The 14,861-nt window shown below is 42.4% G+C and overlaps 5 gene segments (V, D, J or C); 3 read left to right on the top strand and 2 right to left on the bottom strand.

The window, feature by feature from the left end:
- Nucleotides 1-14,861, bottom strand: part of LOC115051211 (Ig kappa chain V-III region MOPC 63-like) — a 172,782-nt gene that overhangs the window by 93,785 nt on the left and 64,136 nt on the right.
- Nucleotides 551-1,026, top strand: LOC115051215 (immunoglobulin kappa variable 4-1-like). The segment is given in 2 exon segments: nt 551-602; nt 692-1,026. Coding segments are annotated over 2 exon segments (387 nt in total).
- On the top strand, nt 1,413-2,132 carry LOC115051231 (Ig kappa chain V-V region MOPC 21-like). The segment is given in 2 exon segments: nt 1,413-1,621; nt 1,825-2,132. Coding segments are annotated over 2 exon segments (360 nt in total).
- Nucleotides 7,524-9,145, bottom strand: LOC115051236 (Ig kappa-b4 chain C region-like). The segment is given in 2 exon segments: nt 7,524-8,301; nt 9,084-9,145. A coding segment is annotated over 1 exon segment (255 nt).
- On the top strand, nt 11,421-12,140 carry LOC115051230 (immunoglobulin kappa variable 1-39-like). The segment is given in 2 exon segments: nt 11,421-11,629; nt 11,833-12,140. Coding segments are annotated over 2 exon segments (360 nt in total).

The following is a 14,861-nucleotide window of genomic DNA, read 5'->3' on the forward strand; positions in this document are numbered from 1 at the left end:
CATGCCGATAAAAGCCATTTATTCAGCGCCAACAACCTGCTGAATCTTTCCTCTCCTCTTCTGACGGGCGGTACAGGTCCACTGATGAATACAGCTGCATTCAGAGAGCTCACTGTGTTTAATAATCCAGTAAAGTCCAGTTTCAGATCCTCAGATTGTTGCTCGGACTGGTTTGACCCTGTATGCAGAACGATGTTTGTCACAGTTGGATATTCATCTGCAATTTCTAGAATTCTCTCCTTCAGATCGCTGCTGCAGCTGCAGGTAGACAGAGGTGACTATTACAACATTCACATCAAGGTGGAGACCAAAGGAGATGAAGTTAGAGCTGATAATAAGGCCAACAGTGACGTCAGAAATGACCATGTGTGCAAGTGAATCTACAAAAAGAATCTGAGAGAAAACGGTTCAACCTCAGCTCATTTCCATAGAGACACTTTGCATCAGCAGCACCATGCTCCAGTGCTCTGGGAGACTTTATAGTCCTGACAGTTGAAGACTGGAGGACTGACAGCTTTTCCTTCATCACAACACAACACACATGAAAAACATGACTCTGATCTCCGTCCTCATCTGGACTCTCCTCTGCTGCTGCTTCACAGGTAAAGTCCAGAGAATCAAACTCCTCTATGAACATCCGTCCCTCTGAAATGAAGCCCACAAAACCAGGTTTCTGTCTCTGTGTCCTCAGAGTCCAGAGGACAGGTCACAGTGACTCAGCCTGGAGCACTGAGCTCTGCTGTGGGAGGCTCCGCCAGGATCACCTGTAGGACCAGTCAGAATGTTTATGTTTACAGCAACAACTACCACCTTTTAGCCTGGTACCAACAGAGAGATGGAGAAAAACCTAAACTCCTTATTTACTTAGCTTCCACTCGAGTATCAGGGATTCCAGAACGTTTTACAGGAAGTGGATCAAACTCTGACTTCACTCTGACCATCAGTGGAGTCCAGACTGAAGATGCAGCAGTTTATTACTGTCAGAGTTTTCACTACCCCAACAGTCAGTGGGTGTTCACACAGTGAAAAAGCGTCGTACAAAAACCTCCCTCAGTCAGACTGAACAGAAACTGAACTGACTGCTGCAGCTGGAAGATACTGCAGAGACTGATACAGTTCACTGAGGACACACACACACACACACACACACACACACACACACTCTTCATATTATTTCCCTCCTTCCATCTCTTTGGAAATTTATCTCCATCAGGCCTCATTAATCCAACTCATCATAAAATCAGCCTGTTTGCTGATGACTCCCTGTTATATATCACAGAATCCTGGTCTCCTCTTCATCAATAGATTCATCAGATCAGAGGTTAAAGCTGGATTTCTGCTTTCTTCCTCCTGTCCTGTTTGTTAAAATCCACATTTTGATGAAGAGGTCCACTGTGATTGGACATCAGGAGTCCTGATGGAAACATCATGATGTGTTGAGGACAGCTACACTTCACTGACTCTGTGTGTTTGCATATGTGTCCTGCCTCTCTGCTGCAGCCGTTAAGAGACCAGTGTTGATCAGTGTCTGTCCAGGCCTTTCAGAGACACCCACACGCCGGCAGCACCATGATGATGTCACTGACTCTACTGCTGGCCACCCTGGGGCTCCTTGTTCAGGGTGAGACTCTCTTCTGAAAACTGGGCTTCAGGATGCAACCGGGTTCACCTCAGTGATGTTCTGCTGACTGAAACGAGCAGCGTTGACCTTCTTCCATCTGTTCTCCGTGTTAAAGAAATCATCCTCTTCTGTTTGGATGTCCATCATCTTTGTCCAAGCTTCATTTGTCTCAATGACCTTCTCCTCTTTTTCATGTTTTCCAGGTTCATCAGGAGAAATCACCCTGACTCAGTCTCCTGGAGCTAAGTCTGTTAGTCCAGGCCAGACCGTCTCTATCAGCTGTAAAGCCAGTTCAAGTGTGAGCTATTATATTCACTGGTACCTTCAGAAACCTGGAGAAACCACCAAACTCCTGATTTATAATGCCAACAACGGTTATACTGGAGTTCCAGAGCGTTTTAGTGGCAGTTATTCAAACACAGACTTCACTCTGACCATCAGTGGAGTTCAGACTGAAGATACAGGAGTTTATTACTGTCAGCAGGGTTACAGCTCCCCGTTCACACAGTGATACAACGTCGTACAAAAACCTCCGTCAGCTAAAGAGGAACTGATCTGAACCAACAGCTGCTCTGAAACACAAACACTAGAGGTCTGACTGTGACATATTCTCATGTTGAAAAGTTTTCAAGTTACCATTTGTGAATAAAACACACAAGTTCACCAGAAAAGAAGTTTAAAAAAAGAGAAACTAGAAAAACATCTTAAACCTATATGACCTACCGTAGAAGAAGTCCACCAGAGAATACCTTTTACAGTTTTACATGCTGGGGAGCCATTTGTTGGAGTATTTTAATTTGCTATACATCAATACAACCTTAGATTTCAATTTTTAATAATGTGTATTGACCTTTGTCCATATTAACTAAATAAGTTGTTGCAAAATGCAATAAACCACAACAAAAAGAAAATCTTTTTAAAAACACATATTTTCCCAAATATAGAAATGACATATTTGTATTCCCCCAAAACTGTAAATGTAAATAAGTTACACAAAATCCTTTCAAACCACAGTAAATTTATTTTTAGTGTGTTCATTGCTTAATTTGTGAGGTAGTCACATCCACAGTCAGTGGGCGTTCACACAGTGAAAAAGCGTCGTGAGGGGTGGGGGTGTTTGAGCCGTATTCAGAAACAATGTAATTAGCCACAAATTGTCATTTGGGGTTTTTTCATCATTTCATTATGTGTCATTCAAGCTTGAGCTCAAACAATCTTCTATGTTTTATATCACCCTCTATAAACCACCACGGAGTTGTTTTATTGACGATTTCACTGAACCGCTCTCAGTTGTGTCCACTGATTTTGACTGTTTGGTCATTACAGGTGACTTGAATGTGCATGTGGATGTAGCCAATGACAGGCATGCTGAAGAACTCACTGCGGTCTTTGAAATGTTTGGTGTAACTCAGCATGTGACTGAGCCCACCCAGAGCAGAGGGCACATTACCAAGGGTTTCACTGCCCTTAGACCTAATATCTACATCTAAGTGTCATGAGTTTGGAATATTCTTTGCCAACAAAGTTCAAGGAATTAAAAATGTGATAACCTCCACAACACAAAAAACTACCCTGCATCCAGTTAGACACTGAGAGCTGACACACTTCACACCGGTCACTGACAAAAGAGTCGAAGAGATCATCTGCAGTCTGAGTCCATCAATGTGCCGCCTTGAAGAGTTACTCACTAAATTTCTAAAGTCTGTGCTGAGCAGTCTGCTACCACAACTTGTCCAACTAGTCAACATCTCACTTAAGACTGGAACATTTCCAAAGGCCTTAAAAACTTCTGTCATCCAGCCTCTTCTGAAGAAGAGCAGTCTTGATGCCACAGTACTGAACAACAATCGGCCCATATGAAACCTACCATTCTTTGGCAAAGTCCTGGAAAAGGTTGTACACCAACAACTTACTGACTTTCTCTTGTCTAATAGTGTTTTTGATACCTTCCAATCAGGCTTTAGGCCCCACCGCAGCACTGAGACAGCTCTGATCAAGGTGATTAATGACATCTGCCTGAACACAGAGGCAGGCAGAGTCCCAGTCTTAGTCCTGCTGGACCTGAGTGCTGCCTTTGACACAGTTGACCATGTGATCTTATTACAGAGGTTAGAAAACTGGGTGGGAATCTCTGAAACTGCTCTAAACTGGTTTAATTCCTATCTCGAGGACAGGATGTACTTTGTTAAAATTGGCAACTGTGTCTCAGACCAAATGCCTATGACCTGTGGGGTTCCCCAAGGGTCATTTCTGGGACCCCGATTGTTTAATCTGTACATGATTCCATTACACCAGCTAATACGCAGTTATAATGTGTCCTACCACAGCTATGCAGATGACACTGACGGCAGGTGAACATGGGCCCATAGAGACACTCTGTCACTGCATCCAACAGATCAGTGTGTGGATGCAGAACAATTTTCTCCAATTAAACTCAGACAAAACTGAAGTCATTGTCTGTGGCCCACAGAAACAAAGAAAAGGAGTTATCAGTCACCTCCAGACTCTCTGTAAAACCGAACAATCAGGTCAGAAATCTAGGGGCAATTTTAGACTCAGACCTGAACTTTAACAGTCACATCAAATCAATAACATCAGCAGCTTTTTATCATCTAAAAAACATTCCCAGAATCAAAGGAATAGTGTCAGAACCAGACTTAGAGACTAATCCATGTGTTTGTCTCCAGCAGGTTAGACCACTGTAACATCCTGCTCACTGGACTCTAAACGAGCTGTAAGACAGCTGCAGTACATCCAGAATGCTGCTGCTCCAGTCCTGACCAGAACCAGGAAATATGACCATATTAGTCCAGTGCTCAGGTCTCTGCAGTGGCTTCCTGTCGCTCAGAGAATACACTTTAAAACAGCTCTGATGGTCGAGCACCAAAGTACATCTCTGACATGTAAGAACCACATGAATCCTCTCGGCCCTGAGAACCTCGGGGAGTCTCCTGGTGGTGCCCAGAGTCAGGACTAAACACGGTGAGGCTGCATTTCAGTTTTATGCTGCTAAAGTCTGAAACAGTCTTTCAGAAGATGTGAGACAGGCCTCAACTCTGACGTTTAACACTAGAACGGCCAAGACGGTCATTTTGACTGTTTTGAAATTTCTATGTGCAATAACTTTGTCGAATAATAAGATACAATCCTGCTGGTACTTGACTTTTCCTAAAAGTATCTCTAATTTAATTTAACATGTTTTTTATATAAATAACACAAAAGACAAAGCAGATATGATCATTTTTACCTATTTCGTCCATAAGCGGTCATATTGACTGCACGGAATTTCACGGTATTGAAGTTCATATTTCTCGCGATTTATGTCGCAGTTTTAGCTGCTCAGCAACTATCACTGTCTGTCAAGTCACGGTCGGTCTCGGATTATACAGAGATTTGTATTTGTACCACTCTAGATATCAAAGTTTAGAGTAAAGAGACCAGACAATTTCTAAAATAAATGAGCGAAGCAAGAGAAAGATGACAGCTGCCACGGCCTTGGAAATGCTTCAAAACTTGGACAGCGACCTACATGAAAATAGGTCTATACTGAAGAAAAGGAGTCGACTTTCATTGGATACTGTGGATCCAGATGTTCTCTTCACGGCTGACGTGGGCCAGGTGAGCACCGCTGTCCTGTGTTTTCCTCCTGCTGCTCCACTGTTATGTCCTGTGCTGCCTTTTTCTTCGCGACCCTTTCACTATGACTATTATTCTTATAATTAGCCGATTCTTGTTCTTCTTCTTCTTATTGTTGTTGTTGTTGTTGTTGTTATAGGGATTCCTGAAGCAGTACATACCCCTGAGCCAACTGTGTCCAGTCTGCCCTCTCTTCTCGGAGGCAGCTAGCCCCACAGCGCACGCAAAGCGCAATATTGAGGATGCGCTCCAAGCCTTTTTATGTGTGTTCCTTGATGGCATGCTGAAGAACATCAGGGACGACTGTTTTGTTAAAAATGTTAAAATAAAATGTATAATACTTAAGATTGTTGTAATCGTGTTCTACGTTATGTTGAATTCTATTACTATTTGCCAGCACCATCTAATTACGATTTACGATGCTATAAATGTATAATTAAACTTGTTAAAATATACATCTTGGTGTTATTTTGTTTTTTAAAGATATCTTAACACAATTAATGAATACATGTTTGACTGGGTATTTTTCACGAGAGATTATAGAGTTTGGAATCAAGCGGTGAAAATGACCGTTTACGGCAGTTCTTATAGAATTCCGGCTCTTCTAGAGTTAAATCCAGGTTGAAAACAGTTCTATTTAGGTGCATATGACAACTGAAAGTATTTTATCTGCTTCATTCAATTATTTCTTTTTTTAAATGAATTATGGAATGATTATCTATCTTCTTGAATTTTTTCTGTATTTGTGAAGCACGTTGAATTACCTTGGGTACAACTTGTGCTCGATAAAAGAACTTGCCTTGCCATGGTTTGGTGCGATACAAATAAACCTGATTTGACATATTTACAGCGGCTGCTGACAACAATCCAAAGAGTGGAGCATTTCATCAATGCAATGACAAACGAGCTCATACATTCTAAGCTACAGCTGCAGGTAGACAGAGGTGACTATGACAAAATTCACATCAAGGTGGAGACCAAAGGAGATGAAGTCAGAGCTGATAATAAGGCCAACAGTGACGTCAGAAATGATCATGTGTGCAAGTGAATCTACAAAAAGAATCTGAGAGAAAACGGTTCAACCTCAGCTCATTTCCATAGAGACACTTTGCATCAGCAGCACCATGCTCCAGTGCTCTGGGAGACTTTATAGTCCTGACAGTTGAAGACTGGAGGACTGACAGCTTTTCCTTCATCACAACACAACACACATGAAAAACATGACTCTGATCTCCGTCCTCATCTGGACTCTCCTCTGCTGCTGCTTCACAGGTAAAGTCCAGAGAATCAAACTCCTCTATGAACATCCGTCCCTCTGAAATGAAGCCCACAAAACCAGGTTTCTGTCTCTGTGTCCTCAGAGTCCAGAGGACAGGTCACAGTGACTCAGCCTGGAGCACTGAGCTCTGCTGTGGGAGGCTCCGCCAGGATCACCTGTAGGACCAGTCAGAATGTTTATGTGTCGAGCAACTACCACCGTTTAGCCTGGTACCAACAAAGAGATGGAGAAAAACCTAAACTCCTTATTTACTATGCTTCCACTCGAGAATCAGGGATTCCAGAACGTTTTACAGGAAGTGGATCAAACTCTGACTTCACTCTGACCATCAGTGGAGTCCAGACTGAAGATGCAGCAGTTTATTACTGTCAGAGTGAACACAACATCAACAGTCAGTGGGTGTTCACACAGTGATACAACGTCGTACAAAAACCTCGGTCAGCTAAAGAGGAACTGATCTGAACCAACAGCTGCTCTGAAACACAAACAGTAGAGGTCTGACTGTGACATATTCTCATGTTGAAAAGTCTGCTGTGTTAGAGAAACTATTTATTTAATTTAGTACGAAAGTATGAAAAGAGTATGAAAGATTTCCTCATTTCAAAATTCACATAGCAACGAAATAAAAAACTCTGACTTGACATCAAAAGTTATTATACTTCTCATAGTTTGAATCTTTATATATAATAAAAACATTTAATGAACACAAAGAAAGCCGCACAAATGATGAACACAACTTCTGCACTCATATTCATGTTACAAAATCACCATCAAACACAGTCAACATCCCTGAGAGCTAATCCAGAACTGACACGAGTCACTGTGAGTTTCATGGACCGGCTGTTTCTATTCAGACGTCAGCAGTCGGACAGCAGACATTTAACGCTTTCACAAGAAAACACACTGAAGACAAACTGCTGATCAGAGCGTCTTTATTGTCATGAAATATGGAACACGTCAGCATTACGAGAAGCAAAAAGCTCAATGAAAAGATATAAAAGCAAAGTTAAAGAGAAACAGAGACAGAGAGTTCCAAAGTGAGAGCAGAGTTACTGGATGTCTCTGTATGCTGATGATACCACACTTTATATATCTGATCCAGAGATGAGGCAGATTTCAATCCTTCAACATGAAACAATCAAATCTGACTCAATCATTTCATCTACAGGGTTCATTTAGGAGAAGAGATGAATCAGGTTTTATTTCAGGTCACTCAGAAAGTTTGACCATCTGTTGATGTTCGAAAAACTCCAGATGGACACAGAATTTATTTGATGAACAGATCTTTATTTTCTGAAATAGTGACATTACAAATGTTACAGAAAACTAGAAAACATATCTGAGAGAAAGACAGAAAATGAAAAAGAGACGAAGATGGCGTTACATGGAGCAGAGTGAAACCAGCAGCAGAGACCAGCTCGGTTGGATCCAGACTAGGAACACTGGCCTTTACTCAGAGTCTCTGAGACCGCAGCCTGGGAGCCCTGGGTGGCCTCGCAGGTCACAGAGTCCAGGCTGGTCCACTGGTCTTTAGTGAGACTCAGGGTGCTGGTCCAGCTGTAGAGGCCGTCCTTCCCCAGCACCGCCCGGCTCTGGTCCCCGCTGCTGCTGCTGCTGATGCTGCCGCCCCGCCCCACCTTCCAGGACAGGGTCCAGCCTGAGGGGAAGCCCTTGTCGGCCAGGCACATGAGCGTGGCTTTCCCGTTGTCTTTTTCCAGCTCCTTCCTGGAGGGGGGCAGCACCGTCAGGGTGGGACGGGTGTCACCTAGAAGACACCAATCAGATTAGAGGACGGGGAGCAGACGGCTGAATTTAAAAGTCAGACATAAACAAAGAGAAGCCAGCGACTTCAGAAAAGTTCAGTCACACTGTTCAGAATAACTTGAACTGAACGGCACAAAAGTTTCAGAGGGAAAGATGTTGCTGATTGTTGCTGTTTAATCTTTGCTGCTGCTCAGATTGTTCACATTTCACTAATTAACCGCAACAAGAAAAGAAAAGTTCAGAGAATCTGCTTCAAGTTCAGCTTCAGGGTCAAAGAGGAGAAACCAAGAAGAAAATAGAGATTTGAAAGAGTTTTAGATCAGACAAAGGGAAATTTAAATCCTCTACAAATGTTCAGACACAGAAAAGGAGACCTGAACACACAAAACATTATTAATATTGAAGCAGAAACTTACTTCCAACATCCAGTCTGGTTCCTCCACCAAAAGTCAACCACAGTGATACAAACTCATTGAGCCGTCGTACAAAAACCTCTGACTGTACAGAGACACGGCTCTCTGAGTCTGACTGACTGAACTAAAACTACAAACTCTGAAGATGCTGCTTTACTTCACATTTCTCAAATAAGGATTCATCCTCTGCTTTAATATTTGATTTTCACAATTTATTTACAGAAAAATAACTTTTTACAATCATGCAAAAATGAAGTTGGTTCCAAAATAATCCTGAAAAAGCATCTTCTGTTCTTTACATGTTAAATATGAAGGAAGTAAAAAGAGAAGCAGCTCCTGAATTAAAACAGTTCATAAAGATTTGACTTACTTCCAACATCCAGTCTGGTTCCTCCACCGAACGTGTACCACAGTGATACAAACTCATTGAGCCGTCGTACAAAAACCTCTGACTGTACAGAGACACGGCTCTCTGAGTCTGAAACAAACAAACTCAACTAAATTCACCTCCAATATTTTGGCTGCCTGCCTGAGAAAGACTGAAATTCAATATAACACATTTCTGTTTCTTTACATCGGAAAGACTTTTGTAGAATTTATAATATGTGATAGAATTGGAAACAGTAACAGACCAAAAGTTGGATATCACCACAGTAGACACATCCAGTATCCTGAACAAAGAAATGCTCATAAATGATAGAAAAGACTTTTGCTGTAAAGAATAGAACATTTTTCTGATGTGAATGACTGAATGTCACCAGAACGTAAAGATCCTAAAACAAACAGTAAATCTGTCTAAAAAGGACGACAGAATATGTTGAAGTGTGCATTAAATGAAAGCTTTCAAATCTTTAATGTCAGCATAAACAAACACAAACACTCTGATCAAACTAGATTATATTGAGGGGAATCATGTTGATGTCATCATAAAACAGGCTGAAACTTTTCAAACCTTCTGTGTCCTCCACAACAATCAGCCATGACATCATGACCTCCTGACCCCACATGGATGGAGGACCTAAAGTTTCCCAGCAGGACATTGTCCAAAGCATCACACTGTCTGCACCAGCTGGTCTTCTTCCCACAATGCATCTTGGTGTGATGTCTTCCTCAGCTAGTGCTGCACACACACACACACACACACACACACACACACAACTGACCATCCGGATGATGTCAAAGAAGACCTGATCCATCAGACCGGACCACCTTGTTCCATGGCCCTGTGGTCCGGTTCTGATGCTCATACGTCCATTGTAGGAGGTTCTGGTGGTGGACTGGGGTCAGCATGGACACCCTGACCGGTCTGCAGCTCCACCACAAACTGTGATGGTCTGTGTGTTCCCACAGCTTTCTGTCAGAACCAGCATGAACTTCTTCAACAGGTCTTCTGTTGGATCAGACCACACGGTCCATCAATGGGTCCTGATCCAGGACCATGTGGTTCAGTGGTTTTCCTTTCCTGGAACACCTTGGTAGGTCCTGGCTGCTGCAGAGAGGAACCTCCCACAGAGCTGCAGTTTGGTTCTCATCAAAGTCTCTCGAGTTACTGAAAGAAAAATAAATAAATCAATAAAAATGAATAATAAATAATAATTATAATTAAATAAAAATAATTAAATAAACAAATCATATTTTTTTTCACAAAACTTCTTAAAAATAAGAACCAACAAATTGTGATGATCAGATTGATCCAAGTCCCTGTTGGAGTCAGTCAGCTCATTTCCATAGAGACACTTTGCATCAGCAGCACCATGCTCCAGTGCTCTGGGAGACTTTATAGTCCTGACAGTTGAAGACTGGAGGACTGACAGCTTTTCCTTCATCACAACACAACACACATGAAAAACATGACTCTGATCTCCGTCCTCATCTGGACTCTCCTCTGCTGCTGCTTCACAGGTAAAGTCCAGAGAATCAAACTCCTCTATGAACATCCGTCCCTCTGAAATGAAGCCCACAAAACCAGGTTTCTGTCTCTGTGTCCTCAGAGTCCAGAGGACAGGTCACAGTGACTCAGTCGCCTGGAGCACTGAGCTCTGCTGTGGGAGGCTCCGCCAGGATCACCTGTAGGACCAGTCAGAATGTTTATAGCTCAAACTGGTTATCCTGGTACCAACAGAGAGATGGAGAAAAACCTAAACTCCTTATTTACGCTGCTTCCACTCGAGTATCAGGGATTCCAGAACGTTTTACAGGAAGTGGATCAAACTCTGACTTCACTCTGACCATCAGTGGAGTCCAGACTGAAGATGCAGCAGTTTATTACTGTCAGAGTTTTCACTACATCAACAGTCAGTATGTGTTCACACAATGAAAAAGTGTCGTACAAAAACCTCCCTCAGTCAGACTGAACAGAAACTGAACTGACTGCTGCAGCTGGAAGATACTGCAGAGACTGATACAGTTCACTGAGGACACACACACACACACACACACACACACACACACACACACTCTTCATATCATTTCCCTCCTTCAATCTCTTTGGAAATTCATCTCCATCAGGCCTCATTAATCCAACTCATCATAAAATCAGCCTGTTTGCTGATGACTCCCTGTTATATATCACAGAATCCTCGTCTCCTCTTCATCAATAGATTCATCAGATCAGAGGTTAAAGCTGGATTTCTGCTTTCTTCCTCCTGTCCTGTTTATTAAAATCCACATTTTGATGAAGAGGTCCACTGTGATTGGACATCAGGAGTCCTGATGGAAACATCATGATGTGTTGAGGACAGCTACACTTCACTGACTCTGTGTGTTTGCATATGTGTCCTGCCTCTCTGCTGCAGCCGTTAAGAGACCAGTGTTGATCAGTGTCTGTCCAGGCCTTTCAGAGACACCCACACGCCGGCAGCACCATGATGATGTCACTGACTCTACTGCTGGCCACCCTGGGGCTCCTTGTTCAGGGTGAGACTCTCTTCTGAAAACTGGGCTTCAGGATGCAACCGGGTTCACCTCAGTGATGTTCTGCTGACTGAAACGAGCAGCGTTGACCTTCTTCCATCTGTTCTCCGTGTTAAAGAAATCATCCTCTTCTGTGTGGATGTCCATCATCTTTGTCCAAGCTGGATTTGTCTCAATGACCTTCTCCTCTTTTTCATGTTTTCCAGGTTCATCAGGAGAAATCACCCTGACTCAGTCTCCTGGAGCTAAGTCTGTTAGTCCAGGCCAGACCGTCTCTATCAGCTGTAAAGCCAGTTCAAGTATCAGTAACTACCTTCACTGGTACCTTCAGAAACCTGGAGAATCTCCTAAACTCCTGATTTATAATGCCAACAGCCGTCAGTCTGGAGTTCCAGAGCGTTTTAGTGGAAGTTATTCAAACACAGACTTCACTCTGACCATCAGTGGAGTTCAGACTGAAGATGCAGGAGTTTATTACTGTCAGCAGGGTTACAGCTCCCCGTTCACACAGTGATACAACGTCGTACAAAAACCTCCGTCAGCTGAAGAGGAACTGATCTGAACCAACAGCTGCTCTGAAACACAAACACTAGAGGTCTGACTGAGACATATTCTCATGTTGAAAAGTTTTCATGTGACCATTTGTGAATAAACCACACAAGTTCACCAGAAAAGAAGTTTAAAAAAGAGAAACTAGAAAAACATCTTAAACCTATATGACCTACCGTAGAAGAAGTCCACCACAGCATACCTTTTACAGTTTTACATGCTGGGGAGCCATTTGTTGGAGTATTTTAATTTGCTATACATCAATACAACCTTAGATTTCAATTTTTAATAATGTGTATTGACCTTTGTCCATATTAACTAAATAAGTTGTTACAAAATGCAATAAACCACAACAAAAAGAAAATCTTTTTAAAAACACATATTTTCCCAAATATAGAAATGACATATTTGTATTCCCCCAAAACTGTAAATGTAAATAAGTTACACAAAATCCTTTCAAACCACAGAAAATTTATTTTTAGTGTGTTCATTGCTTAATTTGTGAGGTAGTCACATCCACAGTCAGTGGGTGTTCACACAGTGAAAAAGCGTCGTGAGGGGTGGGGGTGTTTGAGCCGTATTCAGAAACAATGTAATTAGCCACAAATTGTCATTTGGGGTTTTTTCATCATTTCATTATGTGTCATTCAAGCTGGAGCTCAAACTATCTTCTATGTTTTATATCACCCTCTATAAACCACCACGGAGTTGTTTTATTGACGATTTCACTGAACCGCTCTCAGTTGTGTCCACTGACTGTTTGACTGTTTGGTCATTACAGGTGACTTGAATGTGCATGTGGATGTAGCCAATGACAGGCATGCTGAAGAACTCACTGCGGTCTTTGAAATGTTTGGTGTAACTCAGCATGTGACTGAGCCCACCCAGAGCAGAGGGCACATTACCAAGGGTTTCACTGCCCTTAGACCTAATATCTACATCTAAGTGTCATGAGTTTGGAATATTCTTTGGCAACAAGGTTCAAGGAATTAAAAATGCGATAACCTCCACAACACAAAAAACTACCCTGCATCCAGTTAGACACTGAGAGCTGACACACTTCACACCGGTCACTGACAAAAGAGTCGAAGAGATCATCTGCAGTCTGAGTCCATCAATGTGCTGCCTTGAAGAGTTACTCACTAAATTTCTAAAGTCTGTGCTGAGCAGTCTGCTACCACAACTTGTCCAACTAGTCAACATCTCACTTAAGACTGGAACATTTCCAAAGGCCTTAAAAACTTCTGTCATCCAGCCTCTTCTGAAGAAGAGCAGTCTTGATGCCACAGTACTGAACAACAATCGGCCCATATGAAACCTACCATTCTTTGGCAAAGTCCTGGAAAAGGTTGTACACCAACAACTTACTGACTTTCTCTTGTCTAATAGTGTTTTTGATACCTTCCAATCAGGCTTTAGGCCCCACCGCAGCACTGAGACAGCTCTGATCAAGGTGATTAATGACATCTGCCTGAACACAGAGGCAGGCAGAGTCCCAGTCTTAGTCCTGCTGGACCTGAGTGCTGCCTTTGACACAGTTGACCATGTGATCTTATTACAGAGGTTAGAAAACTGGGTGGGAATCTCTGAAACTGCTCTAAACTGGTTTAATTCCTATCTCGAGGACAGGATGTACTTTGTTAAAATTGGCAACTGTGTCTCAGACCAAATGCCTATGACCTGTGGGGTTCCCCAAGGGTCATTTCTGGGACCCCGATTGTTTAATCTGTACATGATTCCATTACACCAGCTAATACGCAGTTATAATGTGTCCTACCACAGCTATGCAGATGACACTGACGGCAGGTGAACATGGGCCCATAGAGACACTCTGTCACTGCATCCAACAGATCAGTGTGTGGATGCAGAACAATTTTCTCCAATTAAACTCAGACAAAACTGAAGTCATTGTCTGTGGCCCACAGAAACAAAGAAAAGGAGTTATCAGTCACCTCCAGACTCTCTGTAAAACCGAACAATCAGGTCAGAAATCTAGGGGCAATTTTAGACTCAGACCTGAACTTTAACAGTCACATCAAATCAATAACATCAGCAGCTTTTTATCATCTAAAAAACATTCCCAGAATCAAAGGAATAGTGTCAGAACCAGACTTAGAGACTAATCCATGTGTTTGTCTCCAGCAGGTTAGACCACTGTAACATCCTGCTCACTGGACTCTAAACGAGCTGTAAGACAGCTGCAGTACATCCAGAATGCTGCTGCTCCAGTCCTGACCAGAACCAGGAAATATGACCATATTAGTCCAGTGCTCAGGTCTCTGCAGTGGCTTCCTGTCGCTCAGAGAATACACTTTAAAACAGCTCTGATGGTCGAGCACCAAAGTACATCTCTGACATGTAAGAACCACATGAATCCTCTCGGCCCTGAGAACCTCGGGGAGTCTCCTGGTGGTGCCCAGAGTCAGGACTAAACACGGTGAGGCTGCATTTCAGTTTTATGCTGCTAAAGTCTGAAACAGTCTTTCAGAAGATGTGAGACAGGCCTCAACTCTGACGTTTAACACTAGAACGGCCAAGACGGTCATTTTGACTGTTTTGAAATTTCTATGTGCAATAACTTTGTCGAATAATAAGATACAATCCTGCTGGTACTTGACTTTTCCTAAAAGTATCTCTAATTTAATTTAACATGTTTTTTATATAAATAACACAAAAGACAAAGCAG

Source organism: Echeneis naucrates, chromosome 11 (genome assembly GCF_900963305.1).
Source record: "Echeneis naucrates chromosome 11, fEcheNa1.1, whole genome shotgun sequence".
Lineage (NCBI taxonomy): Eukaryota > Metazoa > Chordata > Actinopteri > Carangiformes > Echeneidae > Echeneis > Echeneis naucrates.